Source organism: Cibotium barometz, chromosome 19 (genome assembly GCF_041138505.1).
Source record: "Cibotium barometz isolate CiBa-2024 chromosome 19, ASM4113850v1, whole genome shotgun sequence".
NCBI lineage: Eukaryota > Viridiplantae > Streptophyta > Polypodiopsida > Cyatheales > Cibotiaceae > Cibotium > Cibotium barometz.
The window spans coordinates 23,065,150-23,088,557 of NC_141064.1; the positions used below are offsets into that span (position 1 = coordinate 23,065,150).

Genomic DNA, 23,408 nt, shown 5'->3' on the forward strand with positions numbered 1-23,408 from the left:
ATGCCTCCCATGTTGGTAGAGGCTCTATTTCAAACCATAGCCTACATTAGACGCATCAAAGCCATGGGTCAAGAGAGACTCTTAGCCATAGAGTCCTCATAGAGTATTGCCACAGAGGTCCATCACCCATTATGGTATGTTGTAGTAGATGAGTGGTGGGCTTGACATGGATAGATGACCGCCCTTCCAGTATGATGATGACTCCCCATACTTTACACTCTCTCAAAAGGACAGGAATAGAGTTTTGAGACATGATTTGATCAAGATGCACACTAGGGAGACTTGGTCGGGTCCCCTTCCCACCAAGATACAATACTATAGACATCATTTCCTTATATTCATAGAGGATGGACTTGTCAGACGACCACGCTACATGGATGTACACATGTCTCATGCTATGATGGTGACTATTGGTCAGATAAGAGTTTCCTCTCACACTCTAGAGATTGATGCAGGGAGAGCAACACAAACCCCTAAAGAGGACAAAGTATGCATATTATGCCACACAAAGAGTTAGAGTCAGAGGAGCATTACATATGTAGATACCTTGTATATTATGAGATTAGAGGGAGATACCACTTCTTGTTCATAGAGGGTTTTGGCCCACTTAGCTGGGTGATGGAATATCCTGATCAAAAATGCATGGGACTTTTGCTCCTTGAGCTACACCGATATAGAGAGAGGCTTCTAAAGGTGCAAAGACAAAGATCCCAGAGGAGCCACACATCATGAACTTCTTTAGGCCTATCAGTGAGCCACATCCCCCTCCCCATGTATCATCTACCCGAGGGCCCACACTACAGAGAGCCTCGAAGATCAGAGCTGCTAGGAGACCGCAACTACTTGGATGACATAGACCACCACTACTCCATTAGGCCCAGTCTGCCTAGATCTAGGCAGCACGATACCATTGAACTATGGAGAGAGAGTCGAGAGGCTACACCAAGGCACGACAGATGTGAGAGTCCTCCTCTCCCCATGCCCCATGTATGATGTACTACACCCCACCATCTCCACTGGGGGTGGAATTAGTAGTATACCGCTTATCATGATTGTACATCTATAGCATGCTAGATAGTGACTACATAGTGAGCAACATATGACTAGGATTAGCTTTTCATTTCAGTTTTTCTTTCCACGATACTCAGGAATGGACTTGTTGAATACAAATTTATCTCATAGGCCAATCTGGCATTTTGGACATTAATATATCTTTCTTTCTTTTCTCTCTCTCTCTCTCTCTCTCTCTCTCTCTCTCTCTCTCTCTCTCTCTCTCTCTCTCTTTGTGGAACCCTTTGTCCTTAACTTAGTCTAACACTTGGTTAATTTAACTCATAGAACTAACCCTTAACCATGATCTAACCTTCCATTAGCCTTAAACCTTAATCCTAATCTAACATAGACCTAAAATATAGATATAAATAACTACTTTAACAATTTGAACATTTTTTTTAATTTAGTTACTCTTGTTTAACTCTCTATATTCACAATAATGGAGGCAATGCTTCTCTTTCCATAGAATGATAAGGAGTCTTAAAATTCATTTCAACAATGGCAAAGGCATTGTTAGCAAGATTTTCCTAAACGTCAGCTCTAGAGCCTCTGAGTGGACTGTCTTAATGATGTGATGGAGTAAAATGGCTATGAGAAGGCAGACTTCTTTGGTTTTGTGGTAGATGAGGCATAGGGCAAGTGGAATGTAATATGGTATGTGCATAATAGTGGAGAAGATATGATTGGTTGAGAGCGTTCATGTCTTTTCCATTAGGAAGAGAGCCTTAATTAATACATAGTAAAATTAGTTGTTAAGGTAAGGAATGCATAAGACAATGTGTGATAAATGGAGAACTCCATCAACTAATGATGTTGTGCACTTACATAAGAATGGTGGTGTAGGGGAAATGTTAGATTTGGTGATATCCCATCCATGGACATCTAGTTCTCAACTAGTGGGAAGTGCACATTTCCCATTGGGGAAATATAATGATTGTGGTACATGAGGAGTTGACCATTGATATTTAATAATTAGTATAAAAATTATTAATGCAATCCAATTCGATTCTTATTAGTTGAAAAATAAATTTAAAGTCGAGAAGAGCAAGGCTATTACGTACACAACTTGGACTAGCTTATCTGAACAAAGCATAGTAGTTGGTTGGCGGGTGAATGTTTCAAAGCAAAATTTATTTATATGATGCATGCGTGATGAACATGGCAAATGCATTGCTTCAGAGTGCAAAGAAACATTTATAAAATATCAAAAAAATATTGGTGGAGGCCTGCTGCACCACCAACTAATAAATAAAGCAAATGCAACACATAAGAGTCCTGGCCTTTCATAAGTTTCGTGGACCGTCTGGAGTAGATCTATGTTAAGGCTAAGAGGTAGCAAAGAGGGAACTACTCACCTCAACGTGTCATGGGAATCTTTCTAATGGCCAATCTCATAACCCTTGACGTCTCCAAGCTCAACACCACCATGTAAAGAGAATGTAGGGGAGAGGGAGAGCTTGAGTTCTTTGCAAGCAAACACACACACACACAAGAGAGCAAGACACAAGAGAGATGGATGGCTGAATTTTCTTCTATCTTCTTTTCTTCTCTACTATAACCATATAGCTAAAAAAGATAAGAGTACTTTGTTAGATGAGGGACTAGATGCTTTGCACACACTGACACATACACACACGCACACAGTCATACATGATCTGAGAGAGCGAGAGAGAGAGAGACGAAGTTGCGAGATAGCTGGAAGCACTCAATGATTATGATTGTGTGGAGTACAAAGTACAAGAATGGCTGATGTTACTAACACATAAGAGTGGGTGATGTTGCTAACACACAAGAGTGTGTTCATATAGGAAAAAAAAACCTTGCCCTAGAACAGGGTGAAAAGTGCCCGTGTATAGGGTAAAAATGCCCATGTGTAGGGTAAAAAGTGCCTGTGTGTAGGGCTGTTCACACTAGGGACTACCAAGGCTAACAAACCCCCCTAAAGTGAATGGTGTGAACGTGTACATGGTGTAGTACAGATTGGGTAAACCCATCTGCCACATTAGCCCATGTGTAGGGTAAAAAGTGCATGTGTGTAGGGTTGTTCACACCAGGGACTACCAAGGCTAAAAACCCCCTGAAGTGAAAGCTGTGAATGTGTACAGGGTGTAGCAAAGATTGGTTAAACCCATTCGCCACATTGGCCTGTGTAGGCATAGAAGAGGCACAAAATTCAAGGTAATCTCTCTAGCATGGAACCTTTCCTTGACACAATGATAATGCACCTCAATGTGCTTTTTTTGTGCATGAAAGATCGGATTCCGTGTGACTACTAATGTTCTCTGACTATCAATGAAAATGGTGGTAGAAGACGGCTGTTTAACCCATCTGCCACATTGGCCTGTGTAGGCATAGAAGAGGCACAAAATTCAAGGCAATCTCTCTAGCATGGAACCTTTCCCTGACACAATGATAATGCACCTCAATGTGCTTTTTTTGTGCATGAAAGATCGGATTCCGTGTGACTACTAATGTTCTCTGACTATCAGTGAAAATGGTGGTAGAAGATGGCTGTCTAACATCAAGATCTACCAATAGATGGCAAAGCCATACATACTCTACAGTAGCTATGAATGTTGCCCTATACTTAGCTTCACATCTTGAAGTAGCCACTATTGGTGGCTACTTCTTGTTGAGCCATGAAATACATGAACTACTTAAGAAGGAAAAAGTTACCATTGGTTGACACCTTAGTGTCATAACATGCTGCCTAATCACTATTAATGTAGGCGGTCAAGCGTAAAGAAAACGCATTGCTCCTTCACTTCTTGCCAATGCCGAGTACCGGGTAAATGTATAAATCTGCTCAACCGTGACACAACATACTAAATGAAGACGAGAAATGCATAATAAGGCATCCGACAGTTCACTGATAGGGACAACATTAAAAGCTTCTTTGAGATAGTAGAATTCCCCCCTTAATTGGTATAAACTGGATACCTAAACAGTAATACAAAATTCAAATATATGTACCATCAAATGCATGCTACACATCACGAGAAAATCATTAGGGCCAATTTCTATTGAATTTGTTGATTATTAGCAATGAAAGGTTAAACGCATGGCTCTAACCCAAGTATTATTTTCCAAATCACCAAAAGGAGAAGGTGGCTCCTCATGTAATGCAAAAGCACCAAGGGCTGTATTAGCCAAATGAGATGCATGTCCAAAGGCAACACATGTTTGATTGCTGTCACAGTGAGATGTAAGCAATGTGGACAATAGCAGTGCAGAAGCTATCAAGGTCTACTGAATGCCAAAACATCATGTAAGAAACCTTAGTCAATGGTTAAGCTAACAAGGTGGAATCAGAAAATATGACAATCTATCAAGTGGGGCCAGCAAGGCATACATCCAACCACACCATGATAGTATAAGGCAACCTCTCAGGATGGCAAAATAAAAGAGATGTGTAATCCCACACAAATTGATGTAAAGGAATCCTGAATGATACATAGTGACAAGGCAACCAAGATGGAGACAATGTAATAGTCTGACTCCATTAGCATCCATGTAAATGAGCTGCAATGGTGAAGATACTTGAATAAGGAGCGGAAAGAAAGTAATACATGTCAACAAATAAACATCACTACATACAAGTATGTCTCCAAGACATAGCACAATTGAGAGGTCAAATGCATAAGAAGTGACCACAGACATCACCCAACAACAATATATATCATGTGTTCCCCCTCAAATGCAACATCAATATATATCATGTGTCCCCCTCAAATGCAACTGCCATAGAGACAACTCAAGTGACAAGTTCTATAAAGTATAATTAACTGAGGATTGATTATCACCAAGATCAATGTCAGGCATAGCACCAACTATGATAATCCTACTTTAGAGTACTAATCAGCATCCGATAATGTTAGATAAGAAGTAAGCAAATCATTGCATGTGACTATTAAAGCATAGCCATCATGTGTGAAATTGGCTTCTTCTGCATTGTCAACTGTGGTGGTAGTAAAACCTTGTTGCTTCTTCTTATGCTCACTCTGTTTCTAATTTCGGCATTCCTCAAGGACATGACTAGGTTTTTGACAATAGTTGCATCTCTTTTTCTCAGATTTCTCCCCTTCAGACTAAGGAGGATCTGAATGGGCTTGTGCTTTGACTACCTGATTGAAAGCAAGCATGTTGTTCCAATTAGAATGAAACTTCTCGTCTTGTAAACAAGGGAGATACCAACTCATCAAATGTGTACAAATCTATATTCCGCTGCTTTGTCAGGAGGCAAAGAGTGGGCAGCAAATCCTCGATAGGATTCAAGCAAGCCATTGAGAACTATAGAGACAAGCGAATTGTCAAGTGTACGAACTCATCAATATTAATCAACTACTCTCTCAGATCCTTCACACACGGGTGAGAAATACATAAATAGATTCACCCTCAGCTAGATGCTCCAAGTCAACCTTTTTTCGTAAATAGGCAATTCGAGCTTCATTGTAGATTTGATATAGAAAGAGTATAGAAAGGCAGGAATATCCCATGCACCTTTAGAGGAAGTACATGAAAGCATATGAGGTATAACTTGCTGTTTATAGGAGAGAGCAATCAAGGCATGCACTTGTGTATCCTTAGCATCCCATCCAAGCTATTCACCAGCTATAGAAGGAACAGGTTCAGGTAGTACACTTCCACTGGAACCAGACTCACTGGTTCGACAGTGGATCTACCGATGCACATCTAGCAGGCCTTAAGTTAGCACCACATACATACACCCACAAGTTCTTTGCCACCAGTACATGCATCATCATATATGGGATAGTTGGTGCCATCATATATGCCCACATGGGATAGTTGGTGCCATCATCCAACTTATCATCATCAATGATGGACAACATGCCAAACAAATCACTGGTGTTTCTAGACATTTTACACAACCAAGCAATGGGCAAAATGAAGTATATCTAACACAAGAAGTAGCTTCAAGTGACTCAGAGTACCTCAAATGTCTGCTCAATGCATGTGCAAACTTACCAAATCCGTAATCTATAGGTCGGAAGCTATAGACAAAATCGATGGACACAAAATCTACAGGTCAAAATCTATTAACAGGTCAGAAGCTGATGTGGCAACAGCAAGTCGGCAAGTCGAAGCTAAAGTGGAGTCAGTAGATTAGTAGGTCGGAAGGTGACATGGCATCAAAGCCGATGTGGCATCAATAGGTCAGCAATTTTGAAGCTCACGTGTTGTTTATAATTCAACAGTTTGAAAGCTGATGTGGCATCAATAGGTCAGAAGCTGAAGGCAGAGTCGTCATGTCAAAACTAGTTGACCAATAGACACGAAACTAGCTGATGGAATGCTGAATCGACTAATGAACGGTCGCTCAATCGGCTTATTGAATCAGCTCTACTATGTGAGACGGAAGCTGAAAGCCAAACGTTGAATGTCCAGGGTAGAAGCCCTAAATCCAAATGCTAAATGTAGAGTGCCAAAGCGGAAGGCCAACCTATTGAAGGGGTAAACCCGGCCAGGAAAGTAAACCCAACCAAGGAAGTAACCTGGCTAACTATGCTGAAGGAGGAACACTGAAAGCAAAAAGTCAAGTGCTAAATACTGAAAGCTGAAAGCCGAAGCCAAATGGCTAAATGCAAAAAGCTGAAGCCAAAAAAGTAAACCCATCCAAGACTGAAAGCCGAGCTACTGATGCGGAAGCCATAATCAAATGCTGAAAAGCTAAATATGGACAACCAAGCACTGAAAGCTAACTGCTAGAAGCCTGGATGCTGAAGTCAAATGCTTTAATGATGTAGAATGCCTAAAGCAAAATGATTGAATGCAAAAAGCCAAATGCTAAACGGCTGATCGGGCAAAGCTCTGATAGCCATTCAACTTTAGTTGTGCTCGATCAGCTATTCAGCTACATCCATCATTTTTTCCCAGTCAGCAATTCAACCTTTGGCTTTCAGATTTCAGCAACATCGGACTTCCTCATCCATCAATTGCCTCTGTAAATAACAAAATTCCATGAGGTGATCTCACAACCTCTATATCCAAGAAATACCACAACTCACCAAAATCCTTCATCTCAAATTTTTGCTACAAAATCCTCCCCAGACATCATGTATGTTAGCATCACTATCGCGAGTGATAATCAAGTCATCCACATAAATGACTAATAGCATGATCCCTGTATTTTTCTTTTTCACATAAAGTGAAAATCTACATTGGATATCTAAAATCCAATGGTAACAAGATACTTACCAATCTTGTTTGACAATGCTCTGGGTGCCTACTTCAAGTCATACAGGGCTTTACGTAGCCTACACACAAAAAATCTGGGTGTGCATCACTCTCATAAACTAGTGGGCTGTACCATATATACTAATTCTTGCAAATCACCATGCAATAAGGCATTCTTTACATCCATATGATGTAAGATGAGGATATGAGCATGGATGAGTTGAACGAAAACTGTCTAAATCATTTAAGCCAGTAGCAATGGGGTAGGGCTAGCTCTAAGGGTAATCTCAAGGCCATCTAGCCAGTTCCTCAAGCAAGAAACCTAGACCTATTTCCACAAAGAGACATGTTTTGGTGTACAATTTTCTTCCAAAATCATTCAAGTATGGAGCGTCCAATGCGAAGGCCTAGAAAACAATAATTTTGTGGTCATTGTGAGTGCCACAGGAACCATGATAGAACCCATTATTAGTACCAAGGACTATTATGAGTGCCATGGGAACCATGACAGAACCCATTGTTGTACCAACAACAATGTTGTGGTCATTATAAGTTCCATAAGAACCATGACACTCAAAAACCACAATAGGTGCTCCTCGTGGTGCCAACCATTGAGATTGCCAATCCCACCACAGTCACTTCTAGGATACTCAAGCTCCAGTGCCTACCTATTAAAACCCCTTACCTGTGAGCTTAGACTCCCAAAATTGCCATATCCACCCCCTAATTATTTATTCCACATCAATCAAATTCTCCAGTACGATAGTACTCATTGACGACCCTGCTCTCAGCACAAAGAGACAGAAACCAAGGAACAAGAGTGCTATGAGAAGAAGAACTAGACGAGTAGCAAATAGTATGATCCCTATGGTTTTTCTGGAATAGGCTTTATATGTAAAAAAAAAGTGAGAGACCTTAACATATGGTATGTAGGCCACCAATGTAATGCTTTTGATGGAAAGTCCCACGCTATATTCTAGAGTGTCCTCATAAAGACCCTACATCAAATCTGCCAAGTGCTCCTAGCTCTTTGAATCCTGTGCCGAACCCCAACATAATTCCTTATAGAGGCATACATTATAAGTGTGGATTCGACCATGCTTACAAGGATCGTCCCCAATAGAGTGACAATCGCTCCTGTTAGAAGCATCTTCTATTACCACTTTGATGAGCCTTAAGATATTGAATGTGCAAGGAGGACTTATTCATATAGTCTCCCCTTAATTCCATCATAAGGCTCCAATCCAAGATGAGGGCATCAATTAAGGAAATATCCAAGGCTACCAATAAGCAAGAAGCCTAGTCTTCAACTTCAAAACAAGTAGCAAAAGAGTTTGAGGTGTAAGCCCCAAAGGATATAGTAGCCCCTAAAATGGCTAATGAACAAGAACCAAAGGTCCAAAAGAAGAATATGTTAAAGAGCATGTGGAAACATAATGCTCCAAAGACTATAGTAGTCTCTAATCACAACTGCTAAGCTAATGGAGCTCAATGCTCATGTTTTCAGAGTTGATTTCACTCCTAATCATAATTGCTAAGCTAATTCTTGGATCAAAACAATGAAATCTAATCCTCGGGCTCCAATTTCATACAAATCACCAAAAAAATTAGCGTGTTGCTCTACCAAATGAAATAGAATTCCCTAATGTAAAATAAAATCCAAATTAAAATCAAACACAATAAACAAACACATCCAAGGCTCCAAAATTGTATATTTTTTAGAGTATGACCTCTTAATCAACACCGGCAACCATTCCAAGCTATTCGGGTGATCCCAATAGCTTGGAATGGTCCTGACAATGCGACATGTTTAAGTCAAAAGATTATATTAGCCTTGCTGAAGCACATTGGGTCTTGCCTTCGAGTAGCAAATATAACTTCCTCACTTCATTCTCACACCACAATGCTCCTTGCCAAAAACAGGGTGAAGGGAGAGCTCCCAATCCCTAGATGGAGGCAAGAAGTTATGGTCCCTTGTGATGGTTCTATCTGACAAAAGATGGGAAAAGAAGCAGCTAATATAAGAGTGAAACCTACAATCAAACCTACTCAAGCATGCCAAGCATGAATTCAAAAGAATACAAGCAAGCAAGAAGAGGAAAGAAGGAGAGCTCACAAGTGAACTATTGCAAGGAATTGCCACTCTACACAAGTGAACTACTGCAAGGAATTGCAAGAGAATGCCACTCTGCACAAGTGGAGGGGAATATGTATGTAATAAAAATAGAAGTAAGAAGGGTTGTTAAACCACTTCGTTGATTAATATGATTTCATCTGCCTGACCTACTGTAAGGTGCTTTGCCATCTTACCCACTCGTGAATGGGCACTTATCTATTGTAAGATGGTGTCGGAATATAAAGCACCCCTACCATGCACTTAATGTCAAATAGGGGAATTCTATGGACGTAGTGTACATTTGTTTAAGGCTAGTAATAGAGTTTGGACCATTTTTAACTTTTCCCAGCGTTTGTGTGAAAACTAGTCACTTATATATAAGTAGGAATTTAAAGCTCTATGTATCAAAATGTCTATTGATCCTCATGATTGCATGGTTAAATGTAGTGGCTTCAAGAAATTTCAAAAAGTGATTTTTTTATACTTTCTAACACTTGATGTTGTACGTTGCATAGGAGATAGTAACTTTGGAGGTGAATTTTTACCTTGTTATATTGTATGTTGTTAAACATTTACCCGATGAAATGTTTCCTAACCTATATCCATTTAGTACCTTGATTTAGCAACTTGAAAATGCCGTAGTACCTAACATAATCAATTTTTTTGGTAGCAAATTAAAAGGATAAAATAGAGTCCAACATGGATTTAATGCACTAGACAAGGCCACTTGGGTGATGTGATCTTCACACGTAATCTTTCTCAAAGATTTTCATTTAATCAACTCTTCCTTGGCATGGGTGATGAAGTTGCCGTGGAAAACATGCCGCACACCCAGGGGTATTTTCCCAAGGTAGTGTGTGCAAGCACCCCATCCCTCCCAAAAGCATCTCTTTCACCTCTCCAGGCCTTCGTGCGAAAGAGTTAATGGGTAATGTTCCCAACCCAAAAAATGTGATAAGAATTTATATTGCCAAATGTAGAGATGGTGTGTGAAGTACACCTTGCCCATCAAGCCCTCATTTTCATCAATGATTTCATGTTGGTGATCTCAATGATACATGGAAAGAAAATGTATGTTGGTTCATAGAGCAGGAGGTGTCCATGTCACATCTTAAGCTAGTTGTCTTCTTGTTTTGACCAAGTTCCTCATTGGAGATTGGCTAAAGACTCTACATGCTTGATTGCAAGAAAAACTGAAGCAGTTGATTCCTCTATGCTTTGGTTGGCATCATATGACATGTAGTCTAAGTGCTTTGTAAGGTCATTGTCACTACGATCAATATTGACCTCACCTTCCATATTTGCAAGGATGGAGATTGCCTCATCCTCCCTAATTGGGTTTAATAAACAAAATTGAGATCTAGGAGAAGGTCAAGGACCTTCTCCTCTTCCAATTCACAATTTCTTCTATCACTTAATCTATATGTTCTCTTGAAAGATAATTGTGAATCAAGTTTAGAAATATACCTGGATGGTTGTCAGTGGCGCGATGAGGCATAATGTAGGTGCTTGAAATAGTGGTGCTTATATGTTTATTAAATGTAGACTCTATGTGTATATTATAGGTATTGTGTGTGGGCATTGGGCTAAAGGTGTGCCTATGTAGAATTCTCTTCTGATGAAAACTCTAAAACCCTGCTTTCTTTGACTCATGCAGCTTGTGTGTAGCACCCAAAAGATGAGGATTTTGAACCAACTTTGGGCCCATAAAGAATTTGGAAAGTAATAGATGGGGCTTAGCATGGGGTAAGACTACTACTATAGAGCGGGGTCGAGGACCTTGGTCTAGTAGAGGTCATTAAAGTTTTTCATTCTAAGCTACATCTCTATGGTGGTGAATGATGCGGGCCATCAATGTATGGGAAGTTATAGACGGCCCCTTTCCTTCCATGCTGCATAGGAACTTTTGCTATGACCACCTTCTTTTGATTAATATGTACCTAGGGTTGATGCAAACATCTCGGGGTGCGGGCATGTATTCCTGCCACAATTGGTGATTATTGAGGAAATCGGGTGTGTACCACTCGGGCTGGACTCTTATGTGCAGTTGGGTAGTAACTAGGATCGACAAAGTATCAACCTCCACTAGTGTGCAACAACAAGTGGTCAATCTTCTACTCGAGTTAGACTCCTATGTGCGGTTGGGTAGTCCTTAGGGTTGACAAAGTATCAACCTCCTCTCATGTGCAATGACATGTGGGTCAATCTTCCACTGGGAAAATAGGTGATCCATGTGTTGATGTATCACCAAAAAGATTTTGGTCGTATCAAAGGGTGTATCAAGGTGGATATGGAAGTTGCCTTGGAATATGAGATCTCGTACATTGGGTGGGTATGTGAGCTATTGTTCATGCATAGGCAAGGACACCCTTGGGTCCTTTTCCCATCATCTTGACTGGCTTCTTCCTAAGTAGTTGGTGGTGGGTGCATCAGTGGAGATCGAGTCCCTCATGAAATGATTTGAGTTGATGAGGTGGTTGAGTTAGGGGAGAAGCTCTGGCTCAAAGGATGTATTGTGTATGAAGTGGGCGCTCCAAGGAGGAGAGTGTGGATAGATTGATGGGAAGTTTATGTGTGGATTTCATGCAGGAAGTGATCATTGACACATTTGAGGGTTGGCATGTGATTTGGATACCACGTCTAGCGATTATGCATAGTATGTTTTTTTCTTCTTCTACAAGACATTGTTTCACCAACACAATGGTATGGTAGCTTTTAAAAGGCTCATGTTCTTTATTTGGTCGTCCCGAGATCTTGGGCCTCAGATTTGGGATGTGTATATGCTTAGATTGATTATTTTATAGGATTAAGTTTTTGTATGGCTTATGCTTCAAGAAAGTATCTTTGTGCTCAAGGAAAATGGGGGGTTTCTTCTTCTTTTGACTCATGGTTTTCAGATGGTTTGTTTGCTTAGGATGATGATGTCTATGGGTTTCTTAGTAGTGCCGCGACGATTGCTAGTAATGAGGATACTATTGGGGAGTTTTTGGTCAACATTGATGATATAGTGAGTTTTTTGGGGCTAACATTGTTGAGGAGGATCATTCAAGATTTTCTTGCTCATATCATAGATGCAAATGAGATTATAAATGTGCTTATGGATCGTAGGTTTGATGATTGCCTCTCTACTTTCTTTATCAATTATGATGATGAGAGGCTTCCCTTTATGATTGCCTCTCTACTTTCTTTATCAATTATGATGATGAGAGGCTTCCCTTTATGCCCAACACCCTATGATCTCTCCCTTGTATCTGCCCACGTGATGATCTGTCTTTCCTACAAGTTCCTCTTTATGGCCATATGATTGAGTCATGGCCCGTGAGGTTGCAAAATTTCAAAGCACCTTACCTGTTTCTGTGATGATTTAAATGCACGATAGTTCTAAGGTTTCTAGAGCTATATTTTAATGCATCTAATGTCTCCTTGAGCCTCTTAGAAGTCCATACAACCTTCATGGATTTCTGAATATCCAAGACTATCTTGAATTTGAATGAGGCTAACATCCCCTTTTCTGGCAATTTCCAATCAGTAAGAGAAGCAAGGCCTGTAAATAACTTAACTTTCCGTTATACCATATGCTTGGGAATTGGGAGGGATAATGTATCTAGCATTATACAAATAACATCTTTATTTATAAAAAAAGGAAGAGGGCTAGTTTGGAACCAAGACCTTCCCAAACTCATCATACATGGCTTTGAATGTCCCAGTGAAGGATTCCACTCGCCAGTGGAGGCAAGTGCCAAGCTTTAGAGTGGATCCCGATTGGCACTCTAGTTCTTAATGATGGATGCCAGGTTGGTATCGATATTTTCTCGGAGAGCAATAGCTAGTCCCTCTTTTTCTGAGCATTCAGAAGAAGCTGCTATATTGGAGTTCAGCCAAGCTAATTTCCTTGGTTGGTTCCTCTTGTTGTTGGGCTTACATTAATCCATAACTTTCTTTGGGCTAGTAGTGAACGGGAGGCCTGTCAAGGCCAAGGTGGTGTCTAGAGAGTGATCATTCAACTACCGTGCACAGAGGGGCTTGGGCATCATCGACCACTCTATAAAGAGCCACACCCTTTTGAGGTTGTGGCCTTCTTCCGAGTGGCAAAACCTAGAAGCACTTCCTCCTTGCCATGATCTCTTCCCACACCCTAGTTTTGGAAGGTCCTTCGCCCTAGAGTATGAGATGGATTTTCACGGACATATACGGGCTCATGGATTTAGCTCTGCATGTCAGGATAGATTTGCAGCCAGTCTCTTGTGCGCTTGGGATTAGCTGGCCTTTAACAGTCCACTTTAGTTGCATCCAAGGAGTGCATCCGTTAACCTTTGACCCTGGTCCGCGTTTACCGTGTTGGGAGCTCGCTCGTACGTATCATGGGGAGCTCTGAGGATGGGACCCGATCAATTAGTTGGAGATTGGCTTATTTTTTAACAATTACCTCTAAAGGCCCAGGAGAGGAGCCTCACCGATATGGGGAAGGGACAAACTTATCCTTGACATCGACTCTTCCATCCCTCTGGAGTGGTTGGCCCCAATCTTGGACCCTCCCCCCCCACTACAGTGGTTGGGAGTGTTCTGAGGGCGCTCCAGTAGCAACACGACACTGGTAGTTGCAAGGTCTCCCTCCTCAGTTTCTCTTCGATTTTTGGAAGAGGTATTTGACCAAAAAAAATACATATAACCGTAACATCTCTAAGAAAGCAACACATGGAGGCGGAACCTGAGGGAGGAAGGGTAAGGAGTGTTACAAGGAATAGGAAAGGGGGGAAGGGATGTGGGAGGAATAAGGGCGTGTGTGCACATCCATATGTTCAGTTAAGTGCCCTGATAAAAAAACAATAGCTTTTCCTTAAACTGAAGTCAACATGTCAACAAGGCAAACCCAATGGGTTCGGGTCCGGAGGTCTAGTTGTGAGATCAAATGCCACTAAGACAACATGCCATTAACCTGCAACGCTGTTAGGGTTTCACTTCTGTTACTTTCATTGTTAAATCACTTGCCAGACCATGAATTTCTAGGGCGACCAGAACAAGACTGGCTAGTAAACACAAAACACAGTTAAACAGCCATGCACGCCCACAATTAAACAGGATTGCAAAAGATTTCCTTGGTTTGAGGCACTACAGGGTTCCACAACAATCGCCGAGTCATTCCATTTTGTGCTCTTTAAGGCTTGCCATTCGAGCTCTGTGCCTCAGCTCTGCTCTTTTCCACTTTATGATTAGCGTCGACAAGGACAACAAGCCATTCACCTGCAAAACACTTCAACCCTCAGAACTCAAATTGATTTTTGGCCTTACTTCCTACAAAAGGTTGGTACTTACCAAGATGACACATGATATGAGCAACAGTGGACCTGACCAAACTGTTGACATGAAAACCCCCTGGTGATCAAAATAGGGTTGACGAGCAAATGCAGTCCACTTATGTGAAAGCCACCTATTCAACCTCTCTGCCATGTAAACACACAATACTGCACACAAAATATGGCAGCTATAAAATGTTGTGCCGCAGATATATGCAAACCAATCAACTAAAATAGGCAGTATACTGAATCGTGATTCCTTAGGGTTCTTCTCAGGTCTAAAAAATCATCTCTGGCTCTTCAAGACCTTACTTCTTTTAATTTGAAGTCACCAGATTTTTACAACCAAGGCGAGGATGCTCTTAATTTAGACTCTTGGCATCAAGCAGACAAAGCAAGGATGCTTACATGCTGTGAAAAAAATTCCTGTTTGGATGTTGTTCTTCTTCCTTGTTTTGATGGCAGTAAAGAGTGCAATTGCATGAAAACAGAGCAGCAATATCAACCATGGCTCCTGTGGTCAAATGCGAAATCAGTCCAGCCAAGCAAGCTAACTGTGGAGAGCAGAAAGTTAGCATAATACCTCTTTTACAAGTAGATGCACTGGGTTCAGAGTTTAGGGTTTACATTTTAGTAGGGCTAACTGTGAAAAGCAGAAAGATAGCATAATACCTCCTACCGGTAGATGCACTGGGTTCAGAGTTCAGGGTTTACAGTTTAGTAGGGCTAACTGTGAAAAGCAGAAAGATAGCATAATACCTCCTACAAGTAGATGCACTGGGTTCAGAGTTCAGGGTTTACATTTTAGAGAAAGAAGATTCTTAACTGGATTTCAGAAGCTGAATTTAGCCTCCAGGGCTTTGGTGGCTGACCAAGTTTTGCTTGTGACTTCATGCTAAAGCTTTTCCCGTGGTTGTATTGGCCAGTTCAGATATTGGTCCGCAATTTCCTTTGGTCAGGACTGGATGGTACTTTTGACACTCAAGCCAGAGTTGCTTGGGAGACTGTTATTCGTCCCGAGCAAGAAGGGGGGCTGAATATTATAGATCCGGACATCCAATGCAAAGCATCTACCTCAAAGCGGCCTGCCAATGAGAATGTCAAGGAGCGGAAGAAAACTGACTGAGAACACTAACACTGTAAGAAATGTCGGGCCTGGTGTAAGTCAAATAAATAAGAGAACCGACAAGCCTCCGGTAGTGTGTACTGTCCTCAAAGAGGGGAGAGGGATCATCACGGGAGAGCTTGGAGTTAGGATCCATCAGACAAGAAATTGGACGGCACTCGGTCATCCCAAATGTCTCCACGAGCTGCTGCAAATATTTGTACCGTCTAAGAAGCACTCCATCAGAAGACTGATAGACCTCCATCTCAAGAAAGTTGTGAATAAGTCCTAAATCGGTGAAAGCTAAATCTGACCATAACTGTTCAATCTTGGCAAGATGTGAACATAAATCAACAACATATAAGACAATCAAACAAATCAAAGCATTTTGAGCAAAGACAGAGAGATTGCTGACTGCAAAGCATCTCTAGAAGCCAAGGGAAAGAAAGAATGCATCGATCTTATCAACATACACCTCCTCATGTAAATCACCATTAAGAAAGGCAGACTTGACATCCATTTAGTAAACCGGCCAATGCTCATGAGCAGAAAGAGCAAGAACTATCCGGATGATGGTGTATCTGGCTGTAGGAGCAAAAGTTTCCTCATAATCCACACCCTCAATCTGAGAGTACCCTTTCGCAACCAATCTAGCTTTGTGTTTGTCCAAAGATCCATCAGCATGAAACTTGGTCTTAAAGACCCACTTGACCCCAGTAACCTGTCGATGCAGAGGCCGGTCCACAAGCTCCCATGTATAATTCCTCTCAATGGAATCAATCTCGGCCTCAATGACTACCCACCATTCAGAAAGAGCAAGAGGCTCTTTAGTTGTAGTAGGCTCATATGACTGTATCACTGTACTCATCAGGGCGAGGTTACAAGAATGACGAATGTGTTGTAATCTCCGTGTCCATATCAAAGATTGTGCTGAAGAATCAACAAGCTGATGAAGTTCCATATCGGAGAGATAAGAATCACGAACACTAGTTTCCAGCCATCGTGGAATCTTGGGAGCAATCCTCCATTGCATAGGAGCAGGAGGAGAAGGAGGAGGAGGAGGAGGAGAAGCCGGGGAAGGAGGAAGTGGGGGTGGAGAGGCAGGGGGTAAAGAAGTTGATGGTGGAGAAGCTGGTGGTGGAGTTGGAGTGGCCGAGGAAGGAGGAGGGACCTCGATGATAAGCTCGGCATGAGAGCGAGAATCATTTGAGGGTTCAACAAAGTAAAAATCGCAAGAAATCACCAAGGATCATGACTCCGGATCCCATCATCTATAAGCTTTGGAATGAGAGCTATATCCAAGGAATTCACACTTCCTGGACTTGGGATCAAATTTGGATCTGTGAGAATCAAGGATATGAACACAGGCATCATAACCGAAAACCCTGAAATGAGAGACAGAAGGTTTCTGTCCAGTAAAAGCCTCCTCTAGAGTGATATGAGATACCGCCTTTGTAGGAGAACGGTTGATGATGTAAACAATAGTGCTCACAGCTTCTCCCCAGAAAGAGAGAGGAAGATTAGAAGAAGAAAGCATGGTATGGGCCATCTCCTGATCCGTCCTCTTCTTACATTCAACCACATCATTCTGCTGAGGAGTGTGAGGTGTGAAAAATTGACGACTTTTATACCTTTTTGCGAGCAAAAATTATGGAAGACTTTGAAGATGAATTCTCCTCCATTGTCGGAGCGGACTTGTCGAACCTTTTGTGTGGTCGCAATCCAACCAAAGTCACCCACTCTAAGAAGGCCATAAAAGCTTGAGATTTTTCTACCAAGAGATAAATCCAAACTTTGCATGAGTAATCATCGAGAATAAGCATAAAGTACCATGCTCCTTCTAGGTTAGTAGTCCGCATAGAGCCGCAAAGGTCCATATGAATGAGCCCCAGAATATGAGAAGCCCAGTGAGTAGCCTCTTGAGGAAAGGCATCTCGGTGTTGCTTGCCATGAAGACAAGCCACAAGTGGGGTGAGAGTGTTTTAGTGGTGGAAGACCCTCTGACCATTTGCTAAGAAGACATTAACTACAGAGAAGTAAAATTCAGATGCCCGTAGCGAGCATGCCACAAATCCGTATCCACATGAGCTTTCAAGGCATGATAGCTATGAAGAAGTTACAACAAATGAGATTGGGACTCGATCAAAGAGCCACCAAAGTTCTTCAACCGATAAAGACCGCCTTCCTGGAAACCTGTGGCAATAATCTGCCAGGTGCTGGTGTCGATGATCTCAAGGACGGAATTGTCAGGGTAGACGCCATATCCTTTCTCCACAATCTGAAAAACTGAGAGGAGATTGTTGTAGGGCTTGGTGTAACATGCAGCGGAATTATGCGTAATGAAGGATCCTGTCACACAAAGTCTCACACCGCCTTCTTTATCCCGAGTTTCGCGAGTCTTTAGCAATCCACTTTATCACTTCAAACTTTAAGAGATGAGAGAGAGAGAGAGAGAGAGAGAGAGAGAGATCTGTACACCTTATTGGGTCCCAAATCACCCATTGAAGGGCCCCCTCCTATTGCTAGGAGTATTTGTTGTATTATCTTTGAAGAGACGGAATGAAGAACTGACTTGGGACCATAGATAAGCCAAACACAAGACCTTTGAAAGGCCAAGAGTCGGGCTGAACTGTACACGGCTGTAGAAGCACTAATGATGACCGATCGTACTCTTCCAATGGAATGTAGGAAGGCTGCAAATCTGAGGTTGAGAGAAGGGGCTGTTTGGGACTGTTCTAGACTGTGATATGCACTATGAATGAATGTAGATGATGTGTTTTACCTTCACTCAAGTGGCTGTAGCAAAACGAGATGACGGATGAATGCTGAAAATTGTTTGTATGCTGAAAACACAAGATTCTATAGCGCTTCTTCTGGCTGAATGCTGATGATGCTGCGTTTTGATGATGTATGGCTGAATGCTCAAGCGTTGATGCTCCTAGTGCTGAAGGACTGAAACACTTGACTCCAATGATGATGAGACGAATGGAATGATGCAAGTGATGCTATTTATATAGGCAAGAGGGCTGGTCGGCCCGCTGTAAAGCTGACCGACTGTAGCATTAAAGCTACATGACTTGCTATAATGGAATAATGGTAATAATGCTGGAAAAATGGTCACACTGGATATGATAAAACTACTGGATAATATTCCAAGGCTTCTGCAATGGTCTATGTGGTCTATGTGCATATGGGATGAATGATATGCAATATGCAACCATGATCTGATGCAAACCCTAAGGCTTCTACCGACTCTATATGCATGAATGATTCTCTCCAAGTGTGTTAAGGGACTTGACTTTGACTGACTAACTCTTTAAGGCTGAGGAATGACCTACATCACTCGTGCCTGACATGGATTACAATGGGGTCACGGCATACGACAATTATCAAATCCTAAAGGGTTCTATTGTTGTACAATGGAGCACTGATGATGAGCCATCTTGTCACCATGCACTCCAGTGCAGAGTGCATGTGACATTCCCTCCTGCTTAGCTTGGCGGCAGGTTCATGGCTTCCACGTAGTCCACCAATAATTGGAGGTACTCTCGAAAGAACTCCTCATCTAGCCATACGGCTTCATGGGCACCTCGATCTCGAAACTTCGTGTAGAACTGACGGAGTCTTTAACCGGAACCATGCTTTCAACAATAAAGACGGATTTGCTCAGGCTCAATGATCTCTGATTCGTCCACCACATCTGGCTGCCATTCATCTGAAACATCAAAAGCTTCTGGTCCAACATATTGTTTTAGCCAAGAAACATGGAAAACATCATGCATCATCCAACTGTTAGGCAACTTCAATTTCATGGAGACATCTCTTAACTTTTTAACTATAGGAAAGGGTCCAAAACTATGGAAAGAAAGCTTGGGACAACGTTTATCCACTTGTTTCAATCTCTGTTTCATGATACGCAAATAGACCAAATAGACTCAATCCCCTCCCTTGAAGTGGACATCTTGTCTAGACTTATTTACCTGTCTGCTATAAGCTTCCTGGGCTTTGGTCAAGCGGTCTTTAACTGACTCAATGATTTCAGAAAATGCTTCCGTCGTTTTGTTAGCCTCAAGAGATGGAAACACCATTCTCATCAAAAAAGAAGAGAAATGGCGACCAAAGGCTACCTCATACGCAGGACGTCCAACATTGGATGACATCAAAGACCAACTGGTTATAGATTTCTGTCTGGCCGTCTCTCTATGGATGGAATGTACTAGACAACTGTAACTTGGTCCCAAAGTTCTCAAATAATGCCCTCCAAAAATGTGAGGTGAATTTGGAATCCATGTCTGATGTAATGATGCTAGGCAAACCACAAATGGGATACCAATGCTTGAGAAAAAGATGGGCTACGTCCTCAAATGTGGTCGTATGCTTGCATGGGATGGACATGCAAAACTTACTAAATGGTAAAACACTGAGTGTTACGAGATCCGGTGGATGCTAGTAGAGGCCCTACAAAGTCCATAGAGATGTCAATGAAAGGTACGTGCAGGGTAGGCAAAGGTTAAAGTAACCCAGCCTTTTTCGTATGTGGAACCTTAACTTTTTGACATATCTTACAGGCTTGAACATGTGAAAAAACATCACGTCTCATTTTTTGTCAATAAAAGAATCGTTGCAATATCTCGAGGATATTGTTGATACCTCTATGTCCTCCAACTAAGGAGTCATGGGTATCATGGAGAATAGCTACTCGCTTTTCTCGAATGACACAAGGGCGATTGTTGTAGAACAACCAACCGTTCTGCACTGAGTAACGACCAAGCTTATAATTGAGGACAAAACTGTATTGAGTGCCAAACTCAGGGGAATCGACATACTGATCTTTCATGCTATCTAAGTCTTTCCCAGTGATTTCGAGAATGGTAGACTCCTACATGGTCTGGATGCTAGTCTTTTGACTAAGAGCATCTGCAATTGGGTTATGCTTACCAAGGATGTACTCGATCATTCCTCCAAATTGTTGGAAGATCTGACTCCATCTGGGTTACCGATCACTCCACTGAGCACTTGACATGGTCTGAAGCCACTTAAGTACTTGGTGGTCTGTTTTGACTATGAAAACCTGTCCATTAAAAAAAGGCTTCCAAAGTTTGAGTGCTATGATCACACCCAAAAGCTCTTTGTCATAAACCAAATAATTCTTTTCAGCGACATCCAACTTTCTATTGTAGTAGGCCACACGTCTATTGTCTTGTTGAAGAATTGCACCTATGGCTACATTGCTAGCATCGGTAATGACCTCGAAAGGTTCGTCTCAAGATGCCAACTTCAAAATAGGCGCTTCTAAGGCTGCTTTCTGGAGTGCACGGAATGCATCAAGCGCCTTGCTTGTAACTAACTTTTTGTCTACGAGTTTTCACCCCCTTGAACAAGTCGGTGAGAGGTGCTGCAAGGTTGTAAAACTGATGAACATGTGTATATAGGCTTGGCAAAGACCTACGAAAGAACGGATCTCTTGGGCGGTTTGTAACTTGGTTGAACACAATGCTAATCAATACACTTAAATACACTAAGATTTGATGGACACTTGCTCAAATACAAGAAGTAAATTGCTGAATTAACAAGAGACGCAATGAGCCGGAACGGCCGACCCCTCCCTCAAATAAAGTATATTAATCTTGGGAGAATCAAGTACATAGTGTCATGGGCATTTCTGACCAGATTTCCATACCAATGCATATGAATACAGTATTGCAAACAAGTGGTTGTCGATGTAGACTTGCAATCCACACTACCCTCTCAAGTGCCCATTTTCCCTACCATCTACTCTCTATTGTTCCACCAGCACATGGTAGCAACCATAGTTGTCAGGTACGAAAAGTTCAATTCGGTACAGTACGTTCAAATACGGTCTCGAAATGCAACGCTAAATTTTAAAAATAAAAATACGGTGGAGGTATGGTCCATTAAAAAATACTTAAAAATATAAATATAGATGCAAAACTTATACCCAAAACATAAAAATTTAGAATGTTGCAAGTATAGTTACCTCCAGTTCGTGAACCGCCAGGAAAGTTCGATTCGAACGATTCGGTTCGATTCAGTTCGATCCGGTTTAGAGGTGACCGTTTTCGCTCGTTTTTTCCGCCATTTTTTGCTCGGTTTTCCGTCATTTTCTACCCGTTTGGAGAGCTGTTTGATGGGCGTTTTTTGGGGCTCTTGCTTGCTTGCCTTGCCAACTTGCTAAGGCCCAAACCCTTTGGTTGCCTTTGCTTGAGACTTGAGTCTTGAGTCTCTTAGCTCTAGGCTCTTCTCCCTATTATCTAGATTCTATATGAGAGACCCTCCCCAACCCCATCCTCACAAGTTCTCATTGCTCAACCCTCCACTCACAAGTGCTCAAGTATATGATCTATCCTCTCCCGTGAGTCCCCTGTTGGGGTAAAGGCATTATGCCCACCCTTATAGTGTGTACTAGCCCATAAGTTTTATAGTACATAGTACACTTAGTACTTTTAATGTACTAAGTGCACTATGTGTACTAGAGTAAATATACATGTGTGACACGGGAGTCACACACTCATCCTGTGAGTTGACTTATCCCCACATCTCTCTCTCTCTCTCTCTCTTTCTCTCTCCCTTCTTCTCTGTGTGTGTATCCCACATGAAACCCTAACTCTCTACAGCTAAGCTTTTGAGCTCCTTCAACTGGTATCAGAGCTGGTCTCTCCTAGAGGGAATTGCCTGCCGGACTACCTGGACCTGCCCGCCTTCGAGCTACTGTGGATGGACCTGTGTGCACCTTTGAAATCTGCTCTGGACAGACTTGCTTGTGTTTGCTTGTGAAATCCTGCCGCTCGTCCGCTCAGCCCCAGTGATCTGCCGCCTCATCGGGCAGCACTAGTGTGGGGAGAGCCACCGCTGCCCAGCTAGTAGACGGTGCTGCAACCACAACGGGCGGCGCTGAGCCCACTTTGAGGCTTACGTGGCAAAGGCCACATTTACACGCGCAGCTGGAGGAGTCGGGCACCGTGCGGCAGAGGCTCCGTTCCATCGTCGCCGACCTTGATAGCGCAACTCCTCCTCATCCGCCTCTGTGTTGTCAAGTCCAATAGATGCAAGTCTCTTGCCACAGGTAGCGTTGGACTCGTCCATCGCCAGGATACCCCGCCCACGAGTGTGGCCGTGTGTAGTTTGCTAGAGCCTGAATCTGCAATTCGCATAGTGGGACTGCCAAGAGCGTGTCTAGTTGGCCTGAGGCGATTGGGCCGGTTTGATATCTTCAGCTTGTGAACATCAGCACACGAGTCAGCAAATACGACGCCCCCCCTTCCTGCAACAGAAATCAGAAATTGACTGAGGTATTTGCTTCAATTTTGGGATTTGTTTGTCCATTATCATCAATTGAGTAGGTACAGGTCCTAATGGCTCAGATTTGAGCACAATTGGCAACATTGGGTGACATTGGTCACATTCCGGGTTAATTGGCAGGAAATTGGATGTCAACATTTGGGGCTTTTGATGTAATTGTGCCATTGGGCATTCATACATGCTGTATGATGTGAGCAATCTCACATTCGGGGCTAAATTGCAAGAAATTGGAGTGCAAATCAAAGGGCTTTTGTGCCAATTGGGTTGATTTGCATGCAGGCACTGGCATTTGATGCTTTGGGCAATGTGTTGATGCCTGTCAAGC

The 23,408-nt window shown here is 42.2% G+C and overlaps 1 protein-coding gene across 2 annotated transcripts in view; it reads right to left on the minus strand.

The window, feature by feature from the left end:
- Window positions 1-14,180: 14,180 nt before the first annotated feature.
- LOC147628363 (uncharacterized) overlaps window positions 14,181-23,408 on the minus strand; it is a 34,339-nt gene continuing 25,111 nt past the window's right edge. Inside the window, exons 2-5 of one of the 2 annotated variants that reach the window (XM_086813453.1) lie at window positions 15,067-15,172; window positions 14,678-14,826; window positions 14,482-14,605; window positions 14,181-14,435 (exon numbers count right to left, since the gene is read on the minus strand). In XM_086813453.1, coding sequence (XP_086669579.1) covers window positions 14,501-14,605; window positions 14,678-14,826; window positions 15,067-15,172 — 360 coding nt within the window. In that variant the 3' untranslated portion in view covers window positions 14,181-14,435; window positions 14,482-14,500. Of the gene's footprint in view, window positions 14,606-14,677; window positions 14,827-15,066; window positions 15,173-23,408 lie in introns of both variants that reach the window. The other variant, XM_086813452.1, reaches the window with a different exon arrangement.